Raw genomic sequence first — 27,111 nt, forward strand, 5'->3', positions numbered from 1 at the left:
TTTGAATATATACAGTTATATGAAATTTTAGGGTAAAAAAATCAATGCTAAGCATTTGGAAACCCATCATTGCAAACATTTATAATATATAATTGGATGCCTGTAACAGATAAAGTAAGGCACATAATAAAGAGATTCATGCATGTGAGTAATATTTGGCATAAATTTTTAGATTGTTACAGGGAAAGATTGCATGGATTACTTTCATTGACCTACTATAACCTAGGTTTCCTTCCAGAGGTCAAAGAGAGGCAGATTTTCACATGCAAACTCACCTAATTAATCAGCCAAGAATAGCAAGTTATCTATGGGTTAATTGTGAAATGCATTATAACTAAGGTATAAATAAGACCATATGGTGAGGAGTGAGATAGAAACACAATTGTCAAGCAAAGCCTGAGGCTGGAGAGCCAGGAAACATAAATAAGGAAGTAGCTAGATTCAGTCTTCTGCAATATTAGCATCCTGTATTCTAGTGTAGTGTGATAAATAATGCAGGTAAGTCATACACTATGACAGAAGCAAAAACAAAACAACTTATAGCCAGATAAGTGGGATCTAGCAATCTGGTGCTAGGGGCATTAGAAGTGGAATGGTCAGCCTTCACGTGAGTTATGATTGTCAGTCATATCCACAGTTTGGTGGTATATGAGAAGCTGTCACTCTGATATTGTCAATCCTCTGTGCTTAGGATCAATGCAGCAAATTTTATGGCACTGTATTAAAGGTTAGTTTCTGAGTCTGTAAGAATTGCTGACCTAACATGAGGACTACATGGAACCAGGCATGTATGCATAACCTTAGTTTAACTAATTTTGAGAAATGGAAGCTGAAAATATAATTTTGAGAAAAGGCAAATGATAGAACAGATATTTCAATTATTTCCAAACCTCATGATCATTGGCTTCTTCTTTAAAGTCTATAAGAGATAAATAACATTCTACGTTTTCAAACAAGGTTTTGCTCTCCCAAAGATACCTTTCCACCATCAGCATTGTATTCTTTTTCATCTCCTTCCAAGAGTCGGGCTAGTCCAAAATCTGTGATTTTCACATGATTTGGAGATTTTACTAAGACATTGCGGGCTGCCAGGTCTCGATGAACAAGCCGTCTTTCTTCGAGGTACATCATTCCCTGGGGGGAAAAAAAATCAAGTTCCACAGAGTCACTTAGTGTCTGAAGATTTTCCTATTCTAAGATGAAATGTCTTAGCATTTGTTTGAGCATTCTTCTTTTCTTTAATTGAAGCTAAAATCCTGGAATATTTTAAAGATTAAAAAATAATAATAACCTTGTTGTGGGAAGGTGGAAAACCACAGATAAGTTTTGGGTTTTTCCTCACGAATTCTCCTAAAGAAAAACAAATCACCTGAATATGAAAAAAATGCAAGCCCACTTTTCTCAGGGACCTGATATCCTTTTGCAAATATTTTCATTAGTGAGGTGTGCAGGTGTCTTAATAGATAAGCTAACATACCAGGACCAACCCACATATTCCTCATGATTTTCTTCTCTTTAATATCATTTTCCTCCCACACACTCACTCTAAATAAACACTTCTATCCAAAATTTAAAAAATATTCCATCCAAAGTTTGATGCCCAAACTATCTTTATAGATCCCTTCAAGGATGAAGAATCATATTATTTTCATTCATTATGCACAAAATAAAGTATGCCCTGGGGGGGCTTAAGAGCATATAATTTAAAAGACAGGTTTTTATGACATTACTTGTCATTATGACAACTCACAAGTGAGAATACATAGTTTATAATGACCCAAAAATTAGCCTTTAATGTGTTATCTTCACAAAACCACACAGGAATTAAAAATAAAATTTATTGCTGATTGCTACAGAGAGACAAAGACAGAGACAGAGAAACTAGCTCCCCTTAATATATATGCATGTTAATCTTTATATAAATTCATAAAAGTACTGATCCATAGAAGTCATAATTGGCTTATTCATTACATTTTAACAGAGAGTTTAACTAAACATTGTTATGCTATAATTAAAAAGTTTATGTAAAAGCAAGGTAATAAAACCCAGGCCTAGATTAGCTAAGAGGAAACATATTTTTTATTGAGGAATTAGGGGAACTTCTATATTTGATTATTTTAGTGGCAAAAAAGTGATCATTCAAAAGCAAATCAGAATTATTGTGAAAGGGTTGAGGCATACTCTCATGCCAGTTGCAAATCATTGCTGTTGGCAGTTAACATTACAACTGCAGGGCTCTGAAGGATTAATGGTTTCTGATATCAAAACAAAAGCCGTGGAAAACAGACACATAAATCACATAGGTCAAAATATTATGAACCGTATACCCAGTATAGTGTAAAGAGAAGATTGCTTTACACAGCATTAGGAGTCAATATCCACATACATGCCCATCAAACACAACTAGTGGAGATATCGTTTGATGTGGTTCAATCAATCAGCAGGTAGGTGACACCATATCTATTGGTGCTTTCTGAAATCAACCCACAAATGATATTTATTGGATTTTTGCCTTTGTCCTACATAGTGCTCTTTTAGGACACAAAGTGGGAAATTACAAAAATAAGGTAAATCTGAGAACTTAATATTTCTGATAGCATTAAAAGGATCAAAGTTAAACAAGCTTATTGACTTGGAAATAAAGTGTTGCATAGTCCTCCAAATAATTTTGTCTCTTTAACAAATGTTCACAAACACCCATTATACTCTTTATTACACCTCATAGCAGAATAACACATAAGTGTTGTAGATACGCTATTACAGGTCCACACATATACATAACACATACTATGTTCTGCTCACTGTGCTAAATACTAGAGAGCAAAGTAATTCAGGAAAGGCCTACATGTTGAAAGAGGATGGAAGAAAATATTAAAGTAGACAGAAAGAGAATAAAAACTGAAAAAGATGGGCAAGATGCACATAGGGCACTTAAGGACAGCTGTATCCTAGGAACAGTTGGGCAAGCACCCAGGAGAGGTAAGATTTGAGAGACGCATCCAGAGCAAGGTAAAGCTTGGAGGACAAAGTTATAGGTAGAGAGAATACGTGCAGGACATCAGTAATATTTGCACTTGGACAAAGGCATGCAATTCTGTATCTCTGAAACCCAGCGCACAGGAGGCAGGGGTGAGTACTGAGACTGAAACCGTAAGAAGAGGACAAATCCAAGAAGGTCATTGTACAGAATTCAGATTTCTGTATTTTACAGTGTACAATGGTGATCAAAGAGTTGTCTTTCTAAAGGAGCTGTGGTGGTCCAATTTTCAGTCTACTTTCGGAAATGTCATTCTGGTGTTGATTGAGAAAATGGATTTGGATTGGACAGAAATGGAGTTGAAGGCATGAGCCACAGCCACAATAAGGAAGAAAGTGACCTGGCTAGAAAGTGAAGGCCACAACCTGGCATTCCATGGGCTTTACCCTTTTAATTTTCATAGTCCTTCATTAAGCAGGGTCACTCTCTAACTGAACACCAGCTGAGGACACGTGACCTTTGCTTATCCAGGATCCTGCCTCCTTCTATTCTGCCCTCTGTTTTATCATGTATGACACTCCTCTGTCTACATGAGTGTTTTGATTCTTCAACTAAACTAGGCCAAGGGACTACCAAGGATAATTTCAAGGCATAATTACATACTGAAAGATTAATTCTTGGCAATTTGTTGAGAAATGGAAAAGGAGAGTAAATTGAGAACGATACTGGTTCCTTGCATTTTTTTTCGCTTTTATAAATTAGGTGGTTAACGATTCCTTCAACTAAATACATTCTAATAGAAATATGATTTGCATTAGACAAGTTCAAGAATAGTAATATAGATCGACCCAAAGACAACAAGCATTGAGCAAAACAATTTAAAAAATCAGCAATTGTTTGGGTGGTTTTACCACTTTCAAATACATATATTGAAATTCTAAACACTAAGGTTATGGTATTTGGGCATGGGTGACTCATTCACAATGCTGAGCCTTCAAACAATGTTGAAACCCATAGAAAAGAGAACCCAGAGAGATCCTTGTTACTTTTCCATGTGAGATCATGGTGGCTGTGATGAACAGTCAGGAAGCAGGTCCTCACTGGTACCCAATTTGTTGGAGAATCTTGAACACTGATGTGTCAGCCTCAAGCATTATAAAGTTCTTGTTGAGTATAAACAACCTGATTTATAATATTTTATTATAGCAGTCAAAATAAACTAAGATATTTTCATTTAATTTTTAAAAATTTATCTTTCATCATGTGTCTATGTGTGGGTATGTGCATATGAGTGCAGGTGGTCAAAGATGCCAGAAGAGTGCATCAGATCCTCTAGACCTGGAGTAACAGCCAGTTGTAAACTGCCTGACATGGGTACTGGGAATTGAATTCCAGTCCTCTGCAAGAACATATGTGTTCTTAACTGCTAAACCATCTCTCCAGGCCCTGAGATACTTTAATGACACATTCTATAGTACAAACAAAAAAAATTCAAAAATCTAGAAGTTCTTTGACATTCTACTTGTAAAACCTCAGTACATAAACTATTTTGGATCTTATTACCATATGTTAAGAAAAATATTTTCATCAAAATAATAAGAACTCTATCAAGAAAACCAGTTGATAATCTCTGTATAGATTTCCCCAGTTAGCTGACCATCATTAACACTAATAAAAACAGAAGCATGTAGCATTGCTAAACTAGCAACATACATTTGTATGGTTCCTTTGTAACTATGAAGCCTCACTGTGCAAATACATATTTCCAAATCATTAATTATGACTGCCACTCTAGGTCTGCTTTCACACCCTGAATCAGAGTGTCGAATTGTCTTTGGATTGTTTACTAAAAAGTTTTCCCACAATACAGTTATTAAGACGGGGTTTTCTTTGACTGGAAGAGCTCATTAGAGTCAAAATTTATGTTAGATTTTTTCAAAATAAAATTACTTTTCAAATTAGTGTGAAGCACCTAAGGAGGCAGATAGTTATTTGAAGTAGCAGTGACAAAAATAAGCTGGATGAAGCCCCCGGAAGCTGGAAGATGAATGAAGAAAGCTCATTCATCATGTTGGGGGCGGGGGTTGCCACACTGGCTGGAAACGAAACCTTGCCCTCTGCCCTGTGGTTTTCCCTCATGATTATGAGGCAAGTTCAGGAAAGCTCATGATGAGAATACTAACCCACAGCTAATACCAACACAGTCTTTGAACACCACAGGTGTCAAATAAAATGTTTCTATGTTAGTGGGCCAATTTAACCCTGTGAACTATGCACAGTTTTTAATCTGTTTTAAATATGAGAAATCAAGCTTAACAGGAGTCATGCTACTTGGTCCAACTGATCTGAGTTGTAGAAGTGAGATTTAATCCCTTGGGTAAGAATTTTGAAATGTACATATTTAAAGATATCCTCTCTCTTAATAACTCATTGGAATATCTGAGCACATAGAAATTAATGTTCATAGGTTAAGTCTTACAGCTTTAGAAAATACACTTTTTCAGAAAAAGACACTATCAAAGGTGTCTATGAATTTCAGGGCATAATGCAGTTAATTGACTTGTTTTTAAATTTGTGTGTAGCACTTACTACATTATAAAGCTGTTCCTACTTTAGAAAATTTTGATTGTATGAATTTGAGACTCCATCCTGGATTTGGGCACATGATAGGTAGAAGAGCAGGGTCTGAGTATAAATTCCAAAGGCAGTTGCTTGACTCAAACCCCAGCTCTACTATGGTCTAGATTTCTGACTTGGGTAAGTTATTTAACCCCTCTATCATTACCTTCTTCCCCTTTAAAAGGGTGCAACAGCACTTATCCTATGGCTTACTGTTATGATCAAATACACTAGAATATGTAAAGGCCATAGTAATGATCATATGTGAACCTAGGACATGGAAGCTCTTATTGTTTCCCAGACAAATGCCATCAGCCCTAGATTAGACAAAAATTACCCACAGTATCTTCAACTGCCTATCTAAGAATCTGTGAATCTTAGCGAATATACTACAGTGGGCATTCAAAAAACATTGTAAAATGGTGATTCAAATATCCCAAACCTACATATCCATGAGTGGATACGAATTTCAGAATTACTACTAGTCAAAGGTTCATTTTAACAGTGTTTCACCCTGGATGTTCTTATATAAGGAAAAAGAATTACTAGGGAATACTTTCAAGATGTGGTGTTCTCTGTAACTGTATCACAGATTTCAGGAGTTTGCTGAACATAAAGGTGGCAAACAAGATAGCTCCCAAAGTCCTTAATGGCGAAGAATATTTTCTACCAGTTAATGAAGTAAGTAGCAGGTTCCCCATCAAATGGTACATCTTTATCACATAACATGTTGAGAGTTTTAGGTAAATGTGATTTAGGAATATTTCGTGTACTTCATGATGCAAGTGTTCCAAGCCATATTTTATCCAAACTATTCAAAATTTCAGGATTTTCTATGTTCCCTTGCTTGCTGCAATAAGAATGCCTACTTATTTTAGATTTTCTTCACACTTCTTATAATGCACACTGCAGAAAATACAAACTAGCTGTAGAAAATGACATTTGACTCTTGATTTTCAAAACCACACATTGATTTGAAAAAAAAGAAAAAAGAAAATTTTTATTGCAATTAATTTTTAAATATTTGATTTGTTATTTTTATTTTATGTGTATGTTCGTATTGCCTGCAGGTATATAAGTGCACCCATATTGTGCAATACCTGTGGAGGTCAGAGGAGGGCATCGTAGTCCCTGGAACTGGAGTTAAGGACAGCTGTTAGCCACCATGTGGGTACTGGGAACTGAACCCAGTTGTCTGAAAGGGCAGCCAGTGTTCTTAACCGCTGAGATATCTCTCCAGAGATATCAACGAATGAATTAATTGTAGGATATCAGTGTAGGTGGACACTGGCCCTTCTTTTCAATCTTTTGATACCAAGTCACAGCCATCCAGCTAAAAATAATAGCTACTATGTTTTTATTGAATATGAAAATGTATTCTGCATGCTGCAGGAAGCAGGAAGTCAGCAGAGACTGGACTATTTCTGACAATAAATGTTTGCTTATTTCCTATTGGTTATATGACAGTTTTATCAAATACACGTGTGTAGCTAAAAATTTCAGGCTCCGGTCAGCTCTCAGGCATTAATCTCTGTGGTTAGCAAGAACAGCATTATCTTAAAAACTGTTTTCATTCTAATAACCTGAAGCTTTCTTCATAAAAGGAAACTCCAGGAAACCTAGCTTCAAGTGAAAATCTCTCCTCTCTTCCAGCTTTTCTTCTGAAAGCAATTCTCTCAGAGGAAAACTCCAACTGCACTGCATATTACTGTTGGGGCTAAAGACATGAGTGTGTTCAAGTGAAGAAAGGGAGCTTTCTGGATGAAATCACTTATTTTATCCACATCAGGCATGAAGGAAAACTAGGGGTTTCTGTGAACAAGCCAACTGAAAACTCTTTCAGCCAGCGGGGTTCACAGAGGAAAGAGCAGAGAGCTGAAGGTTAAGAGATAGAATTCCTGGACATAATGCTAAGTAGCATATGACCAGAATTGTTTATTCCATCTTGGCTAAAAAAAAAACAAAACTGTAAAATTATCCCTGCAGCTACCTTTGACTTTTTAAAAAATTACATGATAGAATAGTAAAAGATATATATATAATTTTAAACACTAAATTTTGGATCAATAATAGACAGAGTGTAGTACAGAGGTAGAGCTGGGTGTGGTGGTGCATGCTTTTAATTCTAGCACTCAGGAGGCAGACGCAGGCAGATCTCTCTGAGGTCTAGGCCAGCCTGTTCTACATAGTGAATTCCAGGCCAACTAAGGGTACATAAAGACAAACAAACCAGCACACAGACAGAGAAACAAACCAAAACGGTTGATGTCTCATTTTAAATGTTAGTGAGAGACTAACATTACTTAACATTATTATTCTGTGAAAGATCATCTTAAATTGAAGACATCAGAGTCTAGAAATAAATTGTGACTACTTAGTAGATGAGCGATCCTGATCAATCATTCATCGTTTATGAAGAATCTCCAGGATTCTATGGCTTTATTCATGTAATACTTAGAATAATCAATATTTGTAGATGTATCTGCTAAGAAAACACATAACCTCATATTCATTCTTCTTATTGAAAATGCAATCAACTCCTGTAAGGACAGGAGAACAGCCAGTTAAAATCTGTTTGCTGCTGAGCACTGAGGGGTAGTCACTTGTGTGTCTTTCTCTCTTTCTCCCTATTGGTTTGTTTGGATGAACAAGGTAGGTTCAAATGACTGTCCTGGCTGATGTGGAGTTAATTTTCATGTTTAATCTTCACACTTCCAGTTGTAGTTATGACCCTAAAGAGATCTGGCTAGGTTGCAATTCTTAAGATTTTTAACACATTGAAAACACTAGTTTTCTTTCATTTTATTTTTTAAATTTTTATGTATATTTTTATTAAGACTTTATATAATTATGCATTTCATGTAGTATATCTTAATCAAATTTAGACCCCCCTCTCCAATCCACATCCTCCATACCCCTTCCCCCCATTCACTGAATTTCATGCATCTGTTCGAGCATTTGTACCCAGATGTCTCTTGGTGCAAGTTCCTCCACTGGAGTCTAGTCAGCCTGTCTAGAGTCATTCCCACAAAGAAGATCAACTCTTCCTCACCCAGTGTAATCAGCTGTCAGCACTTCCTGGGCCAAGGCTGGGGTCTGTTGCCATTAATAAAATGTAATAAAAATATTTTTTGATATTTACTTCAAATATACATATTTTTTCAAAACTAGTCCAAGTAGGTAGTCTCAGTACCTGGGTGTAGTAGCTTCAGTGGTGTGCTTTGCAAACCTGTTCTGGACTGAGATACTCATGTCCTCAGCAGGTAATATTGGCTGCTGTCGGTTTGTATCTCAGTTATGTCAGTCTTGGGGTAGGGACACCCTATTCCAAGCACAAATGGGCCAGGCTTGCTTCAATATTCCTCCTTTCAAGGAGGCAGCCCCCATCCAGTGATGATGGATAGTCACAAAAGCTGTGCCTCTCTGGACCACGATGAAGCGCTGTTCAGCTCCAGTGCACTCCATGAGATTGGAGGAGGATACACTGTTATCCCACCCTCTCTGTTTTCTCTGTTCAGTACTGCTTCTTTCACTACTTACAGAAGTTATACTGACAAACCTTGCCAAAACTACTTTCTGAATGGAAGCCTGTCCTAGAGACTGCTTTTCCAGGAGAAGTGTGTGGTTTTCCTTCCCCCACTCTTTTTTTTTTTTTTTTAGCTTATAACACTCTATAATTAATACATGCTATTATCATAGCTCCCCTATTGTCCACTCAGATTCCATTCCTACATCCATCATAAGCATCTATGGTGGTGGTTACAAGGAGATCTTTCCAATTTCTCCTTCATATGTTCACTATTATCTATATTTTTAAGTAGAGTTTCAGGTTACTTCTAATACATAAATAGTTTTGAATTATATTGTCATGCTTTACTTATGCTGTTTTAAATTCAAATACACATTTATAAGTCATCCAGTTTATTCCTTCTCAGTGTCACATTAAATTGTTCACACAAACTCAGACGTATACACAAATATCATTGCATTCTACCACCCCTCACAAACAGCTTCCCATATATCGCTGTTTATTACTTTCTTGATTTTACTGAATTCTCAAATTAAAACACGTATATCTATGATTTCAAAGCTAGCATCCAGCTGTGGGAGAATACCTGCAATATTTGTCTTTCTGGGTCTGGGTTACCTCATTCAGGTTATTGTTTCTAGTTTCATTCATTTACCTACAATTTCATGATTTTTGTCTTTTTTGTTATTATTTTTATTTTATGTGTATGAGTGTTATGCCTGCAGGTAGGTAAGTGCACCCATGTTGTACAGTGCTCACAGAGGACAGAAGAGGCTGTCAGATCTTTTGGAACTGGAGTTATAGACAGTTGTTAGCTGCCATGTGGGTGCTGGGATTCAAACCCATGTCTTCTGTAAGAACAGTCAGTGTTCTTAACCGCTGAGCCATTTCTCCAGCCCCCATAATTTTGTTTTTAAGAGCTGAATAATATTCCATTATGTATATGTATTACACTTTCATTATCCATTCATCAACTAATGATAATCTAAGTTGTTTTCAATTCTTGACTACTACAAAAATGGCAGTGGTGAACTGGATGAACAGGTATTTCTATGGTAAGATATAGAATCTTTTGGGTGCATGCCCAAGAGTTACCACTCAATCAAACGATCGATCAATTTCTAGCTTTTCAAGGATTCTCCACACTGATTTCCATAGTGGCTGCTCCAGTTTGCAGTCTCATCAGTAGCGGATAAAAGTTCCTCTTTCTCCATATTCTTGTCAGGATTTATACGTTATAAAAGTAGATTAAAAGGCATTATAACAGACAGACATTGTCCCTGTGTGACATGATAGGCATGCAAAGTAAAAGCCTAATACCAGTAATGGATTCTCTCTTTTGAAGCTATTGACCAGGGGTTCCATAGACCCTCAAACAACACTAACCATTGCTCCTGCTCATGGTTAAGCACAAGAACTTCATGGTAAGACCTTATTGCTGAAGATACTACATACATTAGCTGAAAAACAAACAAGGAGAAATCAAGCTGGTGCTGACCTCACAGCCTCATCTCTACTCTCTAGTTTTCATGGTGTTGGAAGGTGCTATGCAAGCTACGTGAAAAAAAAATTAACATGAACCTTACCCAGTTATGAATCCTTCAAGCTATGACAGCTAGTCAGGCATGATATGCCCGCCAGTACAAGAGAAGCATGAATATTATAGGAGCAGCCAACTACTTTCAAATTGGATTTAAGGTCCATTTCATAAGATGAAGCCCATACCTATCATTGATACCAGGCCAGGAACTTGAGGATAGATAGCTCTCATGCCATGGGAGAAGTCCAATATAATATTAAATAGATACAATATTAAACTGATTTCTAATGTCTTATTGTTATACTCATAGATTAATGCATCTCTCAACTCTCAACAGAGAATATTCTTTATACAGTAGGTAGAGATTAACACAGAGAACCAAAACTGGCCCACATGCAGAGAATAAGAGGTTTTAGAAAGCTTATCCCTGAATAGGACACCTGTATCAACTTCTGCCTCCAACAGCTCTAAAATCATTTCAAAAGAGGGGTTTGAAAGATTGTAAGAGCCAGAGGTAGTGAATGACCACAAATAAACAGTTTTCCAGACAGCTGATCAGTTATGCATATGAATTTACAGCAATGGTGGCAGCTTGGACAAGTCCCATATAAACTCAAGTCAGACAAAATCCAAGCATAGACTTAGGGAAGTGGGTAAGAAACCCCAACCCTATCTGAAGAACTGTTGCCAACCAATGACTGCTGGGAAGTGGAGATTCAATGACACTTAAGGGCAAGACTCTTAGCAGGTTCACCAGGCTCCAGTAGATGAACCCACAGTGAAGGGCATTTAGGGACACAAACCTGACTCTATCAGCCTTAATATAGATGTTATTATATATTATATACATATAATACATATATACCTATATTAGAGCACAGACATTTGGTGGGGAGGTTAAAATGGGGGGGGTGAAGATATGGGAGGGAATCTAAATATGAAATTTTCAAAAATTCAATTTAAAAAATGAAAAAAGTCCACAAGCGCCAGGCATGGTTGCACAAGCCTTTAGTCCCAGCACTTGGGAGGCAGAGATCAAAATATTGTATGAAATTTGTGAAATTTAATAATTATTGTTAAAAAAGAATCCAAGGAGCTATGTATTGCTAGTATCCTATAATTCCCTTTGATAACGAACCGACTAATGTATAGAAAGGTAAAGTAACTTGTCCAAAGGTTATAACTAATACATGACCTAGTTCACAGAGACTAAATTTGACTATGGACAGTTTGATTCCAAAGGTTGTTTTTCAATATGACCATATACAGAAAACTATATTCAGCAAACTATAAAGCCATATAGAAAACTAAGAAGAGAATCAATTTAATGGAAATGAGAATTATAGAGATGAGTACTGTAAGAAATCAAAGAAAACTCCTGTACATAATGAACAGTGCAGTTTATATACAAACCTACTCAGTTTTGCTGGGTTTTCCAAGGCTGGTGCTCTGGAGCTGCTTTAAACAGGAACTATAGTCATACATTGCTTAATGACTTTGATATATTAAGAGAAATTTCTCCTCATTAGGCAATTTTGCCATTGGGCAAACATTACAGAACACACTTTTGCAAACCTTGATTGTATGATTTAATCTTGATGCAAGAAGAGATTCAATAAACTCTGAAGGTATAAGGCTGGCCCCTAAATTACATGGCTTAGGTTTTTATTTTCTTTTTTAAAAATTCATTTATTCTTTTGCAATTTTATATGTACATAATTTATATGATATATATATAAATTTGATCAAAATCTTCCCCTTCTGCACAATAGGGATGCACCTATTTACATGCAGGCAATACGTACACTGAAACGCATCACAAAAATCCTCCATATCATCCTCTCTTTCCCTTTCCCTCTTCCACCAAATCCCTTCTCTTTCTAAGTCCCTCCTGTTCTCATCTTCATGTCATTCTCTTTTGGTGACCCACTGTATTTAATTAGGGTTGTTTGTATGATTGGGGGTGGGGAGACCATAACTAAACTTCTGAGGAATATCGATCCTCCTCTCCTACTACTTTTAACTGTCTACAACCCCTCTAAAAGAAGTGGGGTCTTATGGGCCCCTCTCCCATTCACAATAGAAAGTTGATGGGCCCAGTCTTATATAGGTCTTGTGCCGGTAACCACTAATGCTGGGAGTTCATGGGTATAACTACCGTGCCATGTCCAAGAGATGGCATTTGACTGCAACCCTCCTTTTCATCCTGCAGCTCTTACATTCTTTCCACTTCCTCTTCCACAGTGTCCCCCGCACCTTGCAGGGGTGATATAGATGCACCACTTAGGGCTAAGTACTCAGCAGTCCCTTGTTCTTAGCACATTGACCAGTTATGAGTCCCTAGAATTCCATCATTCAGGCATATGTTTTCTAAGTAAAATGGATATATCACAATAATGATAAAAAAACAATAAATATATAAACCAGAACTTTAACCATTTATCTTCATTACCAAGATTTATGTCTTGTACATACTTTATATGATATCCTTTTATCATATAAAGGATATGATAATAGATTTCTTTCTGTTTGAGTCAGAATGTAGCTATGTAGTCCAGGCTGGCCTTGAACTTGGAGTAGTCTTCCTGCTTCTACCTCCCAAGGACATGGACTACAAATGTGTGACACCACACTCACACCTGGCCACAATAGGTTTCCTTATACTATATTACTGCAAACAGAAGAACATTACACTGTTAATTTTACTAGGACTCAGACTCCATTGTATTTGTGAATTAGACCATGTGTCTTCAGTAATTTGAGGTGACACTAAATACATGTTTGTGGCTAGATTAAATGAACCAAGAGACCAAAATTTTGTAGGGTTTCCTGGCAGTAGAAATATTTCTTTACAGTATATGTACAGTGATTTACAATCCACACCACTGATGATGGGATGGAGAAGAACAAATCCTGTGGCAATTGAGACAACTTCAGCCTTTTGTATTGGGGTACCAAGAGAGTGAACAGAAACACCGTAGACAGATTGCTAGAGCTGGTAAATATAACAGAATTTTTTTCTTGTTCTTTCTTATATTTTCTTCAGTATTTGATTTAGCTACTCTAACAAGCGTTTGGAAATCACATTTCAAAAAAAATTTCTTTGGGGCTCAAAAATGACTCTGAAGGACACCAAAAAGCAAAATCAATAAGGAAAAATAAAGGTAAGCAAGGTAAATTAAACAGCACGTGTAAGAAATCTTTACTTTCCTAATGAATAAATGGTGAATGACAAAGCTCATCTGTCTGGATCAAGAGATTACCAGTCTTGCCACAGCTGTCCTCTGCCATTGACCTCTAAACAACAGGATCACAATGGGAGGAGTAAACTGCCCAGCATCCTCATTCAGGCACTCTCACAGGGAGTGTACTTAGAATGGATTACTTCTGCTCTTTAGGCAGTCGATCAATAAAGATGTGGATTGCAATGAGAAAGGAGATGTTTGTGGGCTGTAGTAGTTATCTTCTGCGTCTCTCTAGAAATTAATTAAAAATCAATGAAGTGTGCAACCTATTAATACAGCAACCTCTAGATTAGCTGATAGAAGCTGAACCTCTCTCAGTGTACATCTTGTGCAAATATACTCAAACACAATAGAGAAAAGGTTGCTTGCATATGTGACCCCTTATTATAATTGAGCAGAAAGAGCTCATGCCTAGTATTTTGTGGATTAACACAATTGAATACTAGTCAAAAGACTTAAAACTCAGGAATAGAGACACTGTACAGAATATTCCTTCTTATAAATTGTCCTTATTACACAGCAAAATTCTAAAGAATTTCAAGAATAATTTTCTTAAATGTAGATTATGTATTTAGAAGTGCAGGTAGCTATGTTTTTAACTGATATTCTTAGGTATCATTTTGTGAAATTCCTAGAATTTTAAATGCACTTGGGTGATTTGAGCCAGTGTAGTTCCTGCCTAAAAAGCTGTGATCTGTGTTGTTCAAACAGTTGATCTGCCTCCTTGACATCAGTGGACCTAGGTCTCATATGCAAATGCTCACAGAGTCAGCATGTATGAAAGTATCAGTGATGGTCCTCACAAATTCCCTTTGAAAGTTACCTGATCTGACCCAAGCTCTTCCTGCTCAGATCCAATCCTCTATAAAAAAGTCCTTGCGGAATATAAACTACAGTTTCCAGCTTGCATCTCAATCCCTCACCATCAGTTTAGAGGCCCATTCTACTGCCATTCTTTGCTTCAACCTTTGCACTCTACTAGGGACAAAATCCGAGGGTTTTGTAATCTCCACCTAGAGACTAACAGAAATTCCTACTTATACCTTGGCTCCTTTTCTAGCCCAACATGACCAGGGCTGGATCAAATATCATCACACTCCCGCGAGAGAATAGTCTTTCATTCTAACTGGTGAGAAATAGTCATCTGAATGTCTAGTGTCTTCATAGGTTTGTGATCATCAACATTTTCATAACAATGATAAAAACGTCAGTGTTTTTTGTCTCAGTTTGCAAGCAGAGTATCTGTAGCTCCTTATCCCTTAGAAACAGTTTCCAGAAGTCTCTAGGGTTTCCAAGGTGTCTCACAGATGTTCATGAATGCTCTCTGTTAGTTCTATATATCTTATATAGAAATATATAGCTCTTATACTTCTGAGCATTCTTCACTGATATCAGCATCAATCGAACTTGTATCTGGAGCTGGAAACACTTATATCTATTCCTATAGAAGCTGGAGCTTGGGATAGTTCGCAACAGTGAATTGTGTGTCTTGAGCACATCTTGGAGAAGTGCTCTCCCCATTCCTGAACTTCATGCCACATTTTGCCCCTAGCTTCATTAATAGCTATTATTAAGACCCTAAGTGACGAATAGTCCCCTAAAAAGAAGTTATTTAGGAAGTGGGCGTGGAAGGCTAACGCATCCCTCTTGGCTTTATTTCCTCTTTTTGACGTCATGTACTTGCTGTCATTTCCTATGTGTTCTTACCCTCCAACATGTATGCACACATACACATACACTGAGATACACATGCATCAAATTGCCTCTGTCCTTGTATAGCCAGAAAAGTCGTTAAGTAACTAGAATAACTGTCCCTTCAGCTTTTCTTGAAATTCCTACCTAGACTTCTATGGTCAGCACACTGAAAATTCTCCAGGTGGCTTTTGCCTTGTTTTTGCCTTTCCATACATTGTTTCCTTTGTCTAGGACACCCTCACTAGTCACTGACTGCTGCACTCTTCTTGCCATGCTGCAGACCTCAGACCTGACCAAGGCTAATACTCCCTTAGATGCCAAAGATGTCACTTATATGACAAAACCTTTCCTATTCACAAGTAGGTCAACCCATTCTTATTGTATAAGACTCAACTTTCTAATTCTTTATCATCTATCTCTCTGAAAAAAAAAACTGAGAATTTCAAGCATTTTTTTAAAAATTGTGCTTATGGCTAAATCAAAGTTACTTTATAAAACAAGAAGGAATATATATAAATTTGTTTTTCCTAAGAGAACAATAACTGTAACATCATAGATGTCTATTAGGCCACACCTGTTCTTAAACTGCAGAAATACAATTTAGCACTTCAACTGTTGATATAGCCATTGAGTCCACTTTATGGTTTTGTCTTAAACCCTTATGGGTGGTTAACTCTCTGGAGCTGTGAATGGTGTTCTGTTTAGGTTGCAGAACTTGGTTTGTCGTTCATCATGTTTAACAATTTGATTAGTTTGAATAGTAAGTAAATAGTGGTCAATTGATTGATTTCTCCTCTCTCTACTCCATGTCTGTATTCCTTTTCTCTATTACCTTTAGGTCATCAGGTTAAGAGAGAAGGAACTCCCAGCAGTAACAAATATCCTCAAAAACCTACAGTCTAATAATAATTAAAATTACAAACTAGGGAAGACGGAAAAGGCTAATAAATTTTTGATATTGTCGGTAGTGGTTTTGTATTACTTACCACGTTTTATTACTATACTTTCTCCTTTTTCACTATTAAACATCTGCTTATTTGAAAATATGTAGCAAATTGCTTACTAGATATTTTTAATTCCAGAGAACTTTGATTTGAAGCTAAATACTATCCAATTTCCTACAAATATAGGAAAAAGAGTGTTTTTTATATGCTGCCAAAGTGGAATCTGAAAGATGCTTTCTTCAATATTTTCCTCTCCACTTTGTTGATTTATGCAGTTAATATCTCATATGGAAGAAGGCTGAGAGTACACATTATAAACACTGCATGGCAGAGGGTCACTGTCAGCCTGTTCTTATTTGTCTCTGTCAAAGAAGAGGGAGGGAAGTAATTAAGAAGGTTGGTCTAGGTCAGGACTTCAATATTAGTTTATCCACTCACCATAGGTAGCTATGTATGTGGCCTTAGGCTTGCTAAGTTTCTCACCTCACCAGTGTTTCCATCTATAAAATGGGGGAAAATAATAATACTTGTCTCATAAGTCTGTTTTGACGAAAAGCCAGTACAAGTGAAATTCTTAAACTAGTGCCTGGTCAAGAGTAAGTCCTCATATTGTTAGTCCATTTCTTTCTTTGTCCTTCACCCTGCATTAGATAATGCTTCCTGGTCAAAAATTCAGCTTTCATGTAACTTTCAATCTCCTGAGCATCAAAAACATACTTTCATACTTAAAATCTCAAAGATCATCTATCACCTGGCTCTTTCCTATGACAGTTTAATTTCAGCAACTTTACCATCTTCAAATTTTGTTTGATGTGTGTATATCTCACTTCTTTGCCCAATATCTAAATGATGTGTCACTTTGATAATCAATAAAAAATTATATAGAAGAGAATGATAAGCAAAATCTTCTTATGAAATGAATTTAGTTAAGTCAGAGATCATTAAGGGTGTTAAAATTGCTATATCTCTATTTCTATGGTAGGCTCATTGAAATTGAGCTGTGTATTATTACTATATTGTTAATCTTAAGAGAAACCACAAATATATCACTGTGCTTGAGTTTAAAGGGTAAAGAAAAATTATTTTATGGTACTTGGAAGCTATGAATAGTTGAATCTCACTTATCCCATTAGACCTGTGGTTCATATTATGAATTTTGTCTTTGGGCTAGAGAGATGGTTCAACAGCTAAGAGCACTGGCTGCTCTAGCAGAGGACCCAGGTTCAGTTCCCAGTACCCATGTGACAGCTAATAATTTCCAGTTCCAAGGGAATTCAATGCCCTCTTCTGGCCTACTTAGGCATTGCACAACATGAGTGCACTCATGCATGTAGGCAAAACACTCATACATGTAGGCAAAACACTCATAATAAAAATAAATAAATAAAATGTAAACATTTTTTAAAGTTTTTATCTTTGTGTTTTTAAGGACTACATTATGTATGAAAATCAGGGACAGCAAATATTTGTGTGTAAGTATTTATATCCCATTAGTTTATCGGCTACATGAAAGAACAAGAGGAACGATCAAGTATGATATAAGTCCTCTTGATCACTTTCTGTCTTATGGTATATATATTATATAAAAATGTAAACATTTTTTAAAGTTTTTATCTTTGTGTTTTTAAGGACTACATTATGTATGAAAATCAGGGACAGCAAATATTTGTGTGTAAGTATTTATATCCCATTAGTTTATCGGCTACATGAAAGAACAAGAGGAACGATCAAGTATGATATAAGTCCTCTTGATCACTTTCTGTCTTATGGTATATATATTATATATTATATATAATTTACCATAAAATTGAAAAGTATAAAGACAAACTTGTTTCAACAATTATTTGTTGATTAATTGTGCCGGGCACTCTATTAATTATTTTACAGATAAAGATGGCAAGCTCTTTTACTCAAGTTGTTTATAGTCTGATGCATGAAAATGCTGTGGTTTGATTCTTCTAACACTCAATTTGAAATTCGATCCAAAATGGATGGATGTTCAGAGGTAGAGTGGCACCTTTAAGACATGAATAGGTCATTAAGAGGAATTAATAGCTCCTTGTAGGATTAGGTAATTATCCCAGGAGTGAGTAGTGTTTACTTTTATGACCCCGATTAGATACCACAAGAGTATTATAAGGTGAAATCATCCCTTTGATATTGTGCTTTCCAAATGCACCAACTTACTCTTTATTTCTTCACCATGTCAACGATACAGGATGAAGCCATCTCCAGAGACTGAGCAGATACAGATCCATGTTCTTTCCTAGCTTCTATGAACTAAATAAATTTTGTTCTTTTAAAAATTACCCAGTCTAGGGTAGTCTATTATAGCACCAGAAAACAGATTAAGACAAAACCATTACAGACACAAATAGAAATTGTAAAGGAGGCATTTGAAAAGCACACAAAAAGGAATGAAACATTTTCTGTGCAGAATGTCTCATAGAGGAGATGGAATTTGAATTTGATAGAGAATGAAAATTACTTAAATTTGGGGCTATAATACAGAATTCCAGAGCCTGGCATGGTGGTACCAGCACTCAGTACACAGAGGCTGACAGATCTCTGTAAGTTCAAGGCTAGCCTGGTCTACATACTAAGTTCCAGGCCACCTGGGGCTACAGGGAGACCCAGTCTCAAAAAGACCCCCAAAATATTCCATAGAAAGTGTTTCAGCTTAGACCTGAACATCATGAAAATAATGTCAGGGTTCTCCAGCACCCTTTTAAGCTATGTATTTCTATTCTTATCAGAGTAAGAAATACAAGAAGACTTCCATATCAGGAAAGATATTCAATAAAGATGCTTGGACTAAAAAAAATTATCTTCAAATTCATTAAGAATATCCCTTCATTGGATGAGAAACAAAAAGTGATTTAAGCACTCAAAAAAAAAAAAATCCATCACCTCCAGCTGCCACCAGCACCTCCACCTGAAGAAGAGCATATGTCTATCACAAACCTCAGGAGCACGAGGGAATTGTTTGTAAACTCGCACACGAAGCTTCTGGAGCAGTAAGCAAAAGTGTGATGCCACTGGAACTTCAGATTGCAAAATACAAATAGTTTTTTATTCAAGAGGAAGTGTTCTCATTAGGATAAATCTTTTATATGTGTGTCTGCATATATATATGTATTCTAGTCCAAATTTTTTCTCGCCAGAACAACTTGACATGCACACGTTTGGCATTTGTATGAAGAGAGAATGTTAAAGGGCAAAAAGAAGCATGATGCTCCATAGCACAATGTGATATGAGTTCAGAAAGAAATGGTTGGTGTTTGACTAGGGCAGCAACTTGGAGAATGAAGTGTAGGTAGAGAGCAACAGATAGAGGTGAAAGCTCATCAGTGATTATAATGATGCAAAAGCAGGTGAGACCATGCAGTTTTCCGAGTTCAAACACAGAAAAAACATCATTATTATATGGGTGAGTAATAAAAAAAGGAAAGTAGAAAAATTAGTAAAATGGGTCCATATAGGAAGGAGGAGACAGATACTGTGGTTCTGGACAAGAAATGAAAGAGAATTTCAAGATTAAAAAGTAATGGTTGTAGTAAGCACCGTAGGGTCCTATCAGATACCTGAAAAAGGAGGAACCCCTTGAATGTGGAAATGATAATACTGGTGGCCTGTAGAGAGTCACTAGATCACAGAGGAATCCGGAGTGAGCAAGGATTTGAAGAATGGTGGCTGATAAATATTACATTCTCTTAAAAGTAAACGAATTGGCAGCAACTTTACAAAGAAGGAGATGAGTTTGGGATTATGCATCCCTTGCCCTGAAATAATTGTGACATTCATAGGATGCATGTGAAGAGCAAATGATTCTGGAAAGACTGATGTTACAGCAGTGAAGAAACCATGGGGACAGACTCCAGTAGGGATGGGTGGGGTCAAGACTGCAAGGAAAGAAGCAGGCTTTGTAGAGGGAGAAAGATACTTCCTGGGAGGGGACAGTAAAGAAAAGCAGGCAACTGGAAGAGGACAAAGTTGGGGAAGTTTACTACCTACTGTTACTATTTCTCTCAGTGCTCCAGGAGATGGTGGTTAGGGGACAGTACCACCTGATCAGAGGAGAAGAAAGAGAAGGCAGAGGGGAGATCTGATGTGGCTGAAAGGAGGAAACATACTGTTCTCACACCATGCAGCAACAAATCAGGTGTCCATGGGTACTAAAAAAAGCAAGGAACAATGGGTAAAGATGACTGGTAGCCATCAGAAGACAGAAAACGAGAGCTGGAGCATTTCAGTCAACAGAACTAGAGAAATGGAGGAATTAGATATTTGGATTCATCTAGGGAAAGGTAAGAAGAATAAGAAGAGAGAAGGACAGACAAAATCGTCTGTGTGGTAATATAAGAATGTTGGAAAAGTACTAAGAAATCCAAGTATGTTTTGGACATTAACATGATGTCTGAAGGTTATTCCTTCTTTAAGGGTTTTTCTAATGATTAACAACAAATACGTGGGTCACAGAATATTATTTACCTTCAAAAATTTGAAAGATGAAATCAGTTCTTCCAAAATACTACTTTAGAAATTGTAAGCTTCAGATCAAGAGTTTTTCCTATGCAACAACATACAGCATTTAGCCAAAAGTGGAATTTAAGAAAACTATGGACTGTTTAAATGCTTAAAAGAGTAGTACAATAAAACACCACACATGTCATGTAATGGAATAAATGGATTTAATGAAACCAGTGACCTTGGGTTATAAAAAAATCAGTGGGCCTATTTTGTTGTCAGAGTATATTTGAATCATAACTTCTATATTCCTTTGCAATTATGATCATGTTTGGCAAAGCTGGAGTAGCTTTATTTGACTTTACAGTATTCAATTTCATTTTAAAAACATCTAATGCAAATTTAATACTTTTATCTTTTATGACAAGGCTTAGCTCACTCTGAAAAATAATCACTGTATTAACATTTTTTAGCCATTCAAATAGTTCAATTCGTTATTACAAAAACAGCAAGCACCCCAGCCTGTCATTAATTCCTACTGTTTTAATTACAAGAAAAAATGCTCCATGGAAGACTTTTGTGGATAATGGCACCATAAACACAATCTTATGCAAAGATATGAAAATAAAATAGAGCGATTCTTTCTATACCAGTATCCTGGCAGAAATACCATATTTTGTGGCAAGAAAAAAAATGAAGTCTATTAAAATAAAATGGCTCTTCCTTTGAATTTAATGATAAAAGAACACTGCTTCAAAGTACATTTTCTACTATCTGGAAACACATGAAGCTTCATTCAAAGGCAACACTTTTATGAAATATTTGTACTTCCACTCATACTTCTCCAAACAAACTTGGCTCCTATTTCCTCATATTGTGATTACATGCAAATGATAATTAGAAGTAGGAAGAAATTCAAACTTTTCGAACTTAAATTAAGTGCTACGTAAGCTTCCCCAGAAACAGAACCCAGTTTCAGTAAGTTATAGCATATACAGTGTTTATGAACTTGAACAGGTCATTTTGGATGCATGTTAAAAGGAGAGTGGTTGTCGGTTGGTAAGCAAGGAGAAACCTCATAGTATATTTTGGTAGACTAATTATAAGTGTTTCTTTTACTTTAAATAAGAAAATATTGTAAATGGGAACTCTTCTGGATTTCCGGGCCCAGAGATCGAGTTTAAGTTTGAGTTGTACGAGAAAAATTAACCATAAGGAAAGTACTTTTGCAGGCATTTAAATCTAAGAGCAACAAGAAATTGTATGTATATATCTCCATAACATCCCCATAGATAACTCAATTTGGATGTAAAGCAATACAGGTCATGAAGGTACGAAAGTGTTTACACACAACAGCTGAAGAATGAATTATGAATGGAGGAACAAACATTGTTTCTTAAGAGCAGGGATGCATGTTAAAAGGAGAGTGGTTGTCGGTTGGTAAGCAAGGAGAAACCTCATAGTATATTTTGGTAGACTAATTATAAGTGTTTCTTTTACTTTAAATAAGAGAATATTGTAAATGGGAACTCTTCTGGATTTCCGGGCCCAGAGAATGAGTTTAAGTTTGAGCTGTACGAGAAAAATTAACCATAAGGAAAGTACTTTTGCAGGCATTTACATCTAAGAGCAACAAGAAATTGTATGTATATATCTCCATAACATCCCCATAGATAACTCAATTTGGATGTAAAGCAATACAGGTCATGAAGGTACGAAAGTGTTTACACACAACAGCTGAAGAATGAATTATGAATGGAGGAACAAACATTGTTTCTTAAGAGCAGGGGGACTTGAATTATTGAAAGATAAAGAAAGTTAAGATTATTTTTACTGAACTACAAATGCATAAAAATATTATTTTGTCTTTTAATATTACACAAAAATAGGCAAATTTTTTTGTAATAAAGCATTACTCTAACAAAATGTTCAAAAGTTTATATATTATACATCAATGACAGGTATTTGTTAACATGGAAATCTTATCTTTTGGGGGTAGGAGAATGATGTTAATTTTTTTAAAGGCACGTGGTACACAGAATTGATTTTAAAACAGATTGAAGGGACCCCTTTCCTAATCTTAAGATATTTATAATAACTTATGAGCAAATTTTTATATTAAGTATGCATTTTAATGCACTCAATGCTCTTAAACAAGACCAGTCAATAAATTTATTGTTCATTCTTTTGTCTATTCTTTAGTACAAACGTTAATCATCTTTACAAACTGAAATTATTTGTGCCCAGATAAGCATGCCCATTACTACCTATTATATGGACATATAGACTTTAATGAATATTTAGAATTTTAAGTCATTTTGTATATATTTTGTGTAATTATATCTGAGTCACATGGCAGAGTTAAAACAAATTTACATTAAAAACAGTTTGAATTTTCACTTTTTTATTGTATTATCTTGAAATGCTTTGGATGCTACACTATTACCAGCAAAATATTGGAACTGATATAAAATGAGATGTTTCCTCATGGGTTTAACTCTTTTACAAGATCTAATATTTTCTGCTACACAACCAGTCCCAAGTTCAGTTCCTATTTTCATTTATTAACATTTTTCAACTAAGGCATAGAGTTTTATTAAATTAGCAAATGGGTATTCATTATAATATAACCATAAATTGATCTTTAACTCATGAACATATTAATTGTTCTTTTATGCTGAAATAGTAGCCTATATTCACCATTAAAGCTGAACAGACACTTCATTTGCAATTTAGATTAAATTCAAATATTAAATAGAAAGTACATATACCATCTGTGAAGAAATATCCTTATCCTTAATTAATATGTATCATGTATTATAGCATGTTTCATTACTGAAGACAAGTTATAAAACACAAAGTTGGGCTCCATAAAAGAAAGCTAATTCAATGGGAATCATAAGTTACTTACAGGAATATTACTGATATTGGCTATAATATTCTTCATTGAAGAAAAGATAATCAGGGTGCCTGGGAAGTAATGTGACTGAGGGACGTGCTGAGAAAATTCCATTCGCTTTAGTACGTAAGATTAATTAGAAACATGAGAAAAAGTGAAGATGGGGGTTACAGGACTACTTTATAGTGTCCCCGTTAGAGACAGTGTAGCCCACCCACACTTGGTGCTATGGTATGATGGGTAAGGACGGAAAGAACTTTAAGAGCAAATATCAACAATACCTAAAGCCAAGAAAACTGAAGCCTGAGAAACAGAAAAGCCAGGGATAGCATCACATTTTTAGCTAGTATTACTGATTGAATGATGAAGCCTACACAGGGCTTGTTTTTATGTTGCTTGGGCTTGTGTTAAATATCAGGTACTCTGAGATACATTCTTCCAGGACTAACTATCTTACCCCCTGCAGGTTTCTAAATCCATACCTTGCTTTATTTTCCTTCAGAAGACTTACCACCATCTGACAATAGTTGAAGCCACTGCCTATTTCTCCCCTCTATTGCCTATTTAACTGACTAAAATGAAAGCCATGAGACCACAGAGTACGCCAACTCAGATTCACACTGTTCTCTTTACACTTAAGAACTTTCCTTGGGATCAACATCCATTCATAAAATAAATGGATTTGACAACCATCAGTCTATGGCTGCATGTTTATAGATTGGAACAGTTGTGAACGGGGATGAGAGTTTTTCTTAGAGCCCAGTGTGAGGAACACTGGCCAGCAATAGGCAAATTATGGACTCAGGGGAAGACAACTCAGCCAAAGTACAAGGCTAGGAGAGATCCAAGAGAGTTCAGCAAAGAGCAGCACTGTGGAAATCTAGGAGAGACATAGCTTTAATTCTGGGGTGACTAACAGTGTCAAAATGTCGGAATGCTAATGTAGGAAGAGGACTGATGAGATGTTGTTGGGATGGGTATTTAGGGGGATCATTAGCAGTGTTTTTGACAAGCATTAGGGAAAAAAGAAAGACTATAATGACTTAGATGGGAAATTAGAGTTGAAAGGGGAGAAATAGCAGGTATGAACTATTCTTTCAAGGTGTGTGCCTATGGAGCTATCAAGGCAAGTCAGGGAATTAGGGAAAATATGACAAGAAATATAAGGGTTGACACAAAATCTAGAACTGTTCTTATTTTCATTAAATTTTTTTCTCATATGTATGTACGTGTGGTGTACCTGTGTGTATGCATGCATGCATATGCATATAGAGACCTGAATCTGATGTGGGGATTCTTCCTCCACTGTTTTCACCTTACTCATTGGGGCAAGTCCCTCAGTTGACTTGGGGCCTGCTGATATGGCTAGTCAGCTTCTTCCAGGGATCTTCTGATTCTGCCTTTTGAGCTATGGAATTACAGGCAGGCTGCCATGTCTACTCAGCATTTTATGTGGGTTCTGAGGATCTGAACTCCAATTCTTATGCTTGCTTTGGTGAGCACATTGCTCACTGAGCCATCCGCCCAGCCCCCAGAATTGTTTAATGATATTCATGAGAAATTGGTCAATAGCCTAATAAAGAAATATCCCTAACCATGGAAATGAGTAGAGAGGAAAGAGAGAAGGCAGTATATTAGTCAAAATTTCCATTCCTATAACAAAACATCTGTGTCTGGGTAACATAAATAAAACAGATTTGTTTGTCTCACAGTTTGGATGCTAAATGTCCATGAATGCATATCCCCATTTCTGTGGCCTATGGTGAAGGGTTAATGGTGGATGGTATCATGGCAGGGGACATATACAAGAGGGACAGATAAGATGACCAGACAGGAAGACAGAGAGCAGAGAAGGGCTGCTACAGCAGCTTGTTTAGGGAATTAACCAGACTCCCAGAAGAACTAAGTTAATCCCCTCCAAGGGTGGAAATGTCATGACCTCCCATTAGGCTCCACCTCTTAGAGAAGACTAAACTGCTAACACAAAAATCTCTCCATCAGGAATAAACTGATACTGTTCATCTATAGATCTGGCTGATTTCGTCATGCCATCACCATAATATTTGATTGATTTATGAATTCTAGGAAATTTGTTTTTCATTTGTTCTTATTTTGAAGAACATTCTTCTCAAAAAGTGACCTAACTCCCACAGAGTACTCGCACATGATTGTATCCCATTTAAAACAAATAGATATATTTATGTTTAAGAAAAAAAATTAATGTGGTGTTATGGGAAGGGGTTGACACAGGGCCTCACTATGAAACCCAGCCTGGCCTAACTCTCTCAATCCTCCTCTTTCAGCGTCCCAAATGCTCGGATTAAAGTCATGCATGACTATGCCCATCAAAAGATTCAAGTTTTGCTTTCTGTCTCATGGAATACATCTCTAATAAGAATAAAAGAGACCAATTTGCCCCCAGTTTTCTTAATACATAAAAAAATAGCTATTCACTCTTTTGAATTATTCTCCATATGACCTTTAACGAATTGACGCAATACTGAATCTATACAACGTAATACTGAATCCACACAAAAGTAAAAATCATAAAATAGCTGTTACAGAATTCATCAATTTCTAGTTGATTATATATGTACATTGTTATGCCAAAATTAAATCATGGTAAGTAAATATTATTAAGTACTTCTTTCAAATGTCTTCAAATGCCAAACATTTCACATCACATAAAACCTTAATTGTATTTCAAAAATCGAGCATTGATAGAGAATTTCATTGGACTTTACCTAAAATGGTATGATCACTAGTATATTAAAATAATCCAGCATTTCTAATAATAGTACATGAATGTCAAACAATTCAAATCAACATAAAATTGCATTGTACAAGAAAATAGGTGATTTAATCTCAGTAATAATGAGTGACTAAATATGTCTCTCAGCATTTTAATTTATTTATAAGACATTGAAAACCAAATCATTTTCATCTTTAATATCTTTTCCCTAATACTAGGCTCCAAGGAGAAAATTTATAGCCTGATGTCCCATGATTAACTCTTCCTTTATTAATTGCCATGTGTGCTTTTCATTCAAGGTCCTGCTAATAGTCTCAGCAATGAAATGGTAACACTTCAGAAAGGGGTAAGTTAACATTTGATTAAATTAAAAAGTTCACACAGCTCTCAATTAATAAGAGTATGATTAAATTCATATCTTTAAAGTTTAAGGTCTCTGCAGAA

At 36.1% G+C, this 27,111-nt stretch overlaps 1 protein-coding gene across 4 annotated transcripts in view; it reads right to left on the reverse strand.

The window, feature by feature from the left end:
* Positions 1 to 27,111, reverse strand: part of Erbb4 (erb-b2 receptor tyrosine kinase 4) — a 1,194,626-nt gene that overhangs the window by 53,954 nt on the left and 1,113,561 nt on the right. For all 4 annotated transcript variants that reach the window (XM_029569917.1, XM_029569919.1, XM_029569920.1 and 1 more), the window contains exon 21: positions 979 to 1,134. In XM_029569917.1, coding sequence (XP_029425777.1) covers positions 979 to 1,134 — 156 coding nt within the window. The remainder of the gene's footprint in view (positions 1 to 978; positions 1,135 to 27,111) is intronic.

This window comes from Nannospalax galili, unplaced genomic scaffold (assembly GCF_000622305.1).
Source record: "Nannospalax galili isolate Female #2095 unplaced genomic scaffold, S.galili_v1.0 scaffold281, whole genome shotgun sequence".
Lineage (NCBI taxonomy): Eukaryota > Metazoa > Chordata > Mammalia > Rodentia > Spalacidae > Nannospalax > Nannospalax galili.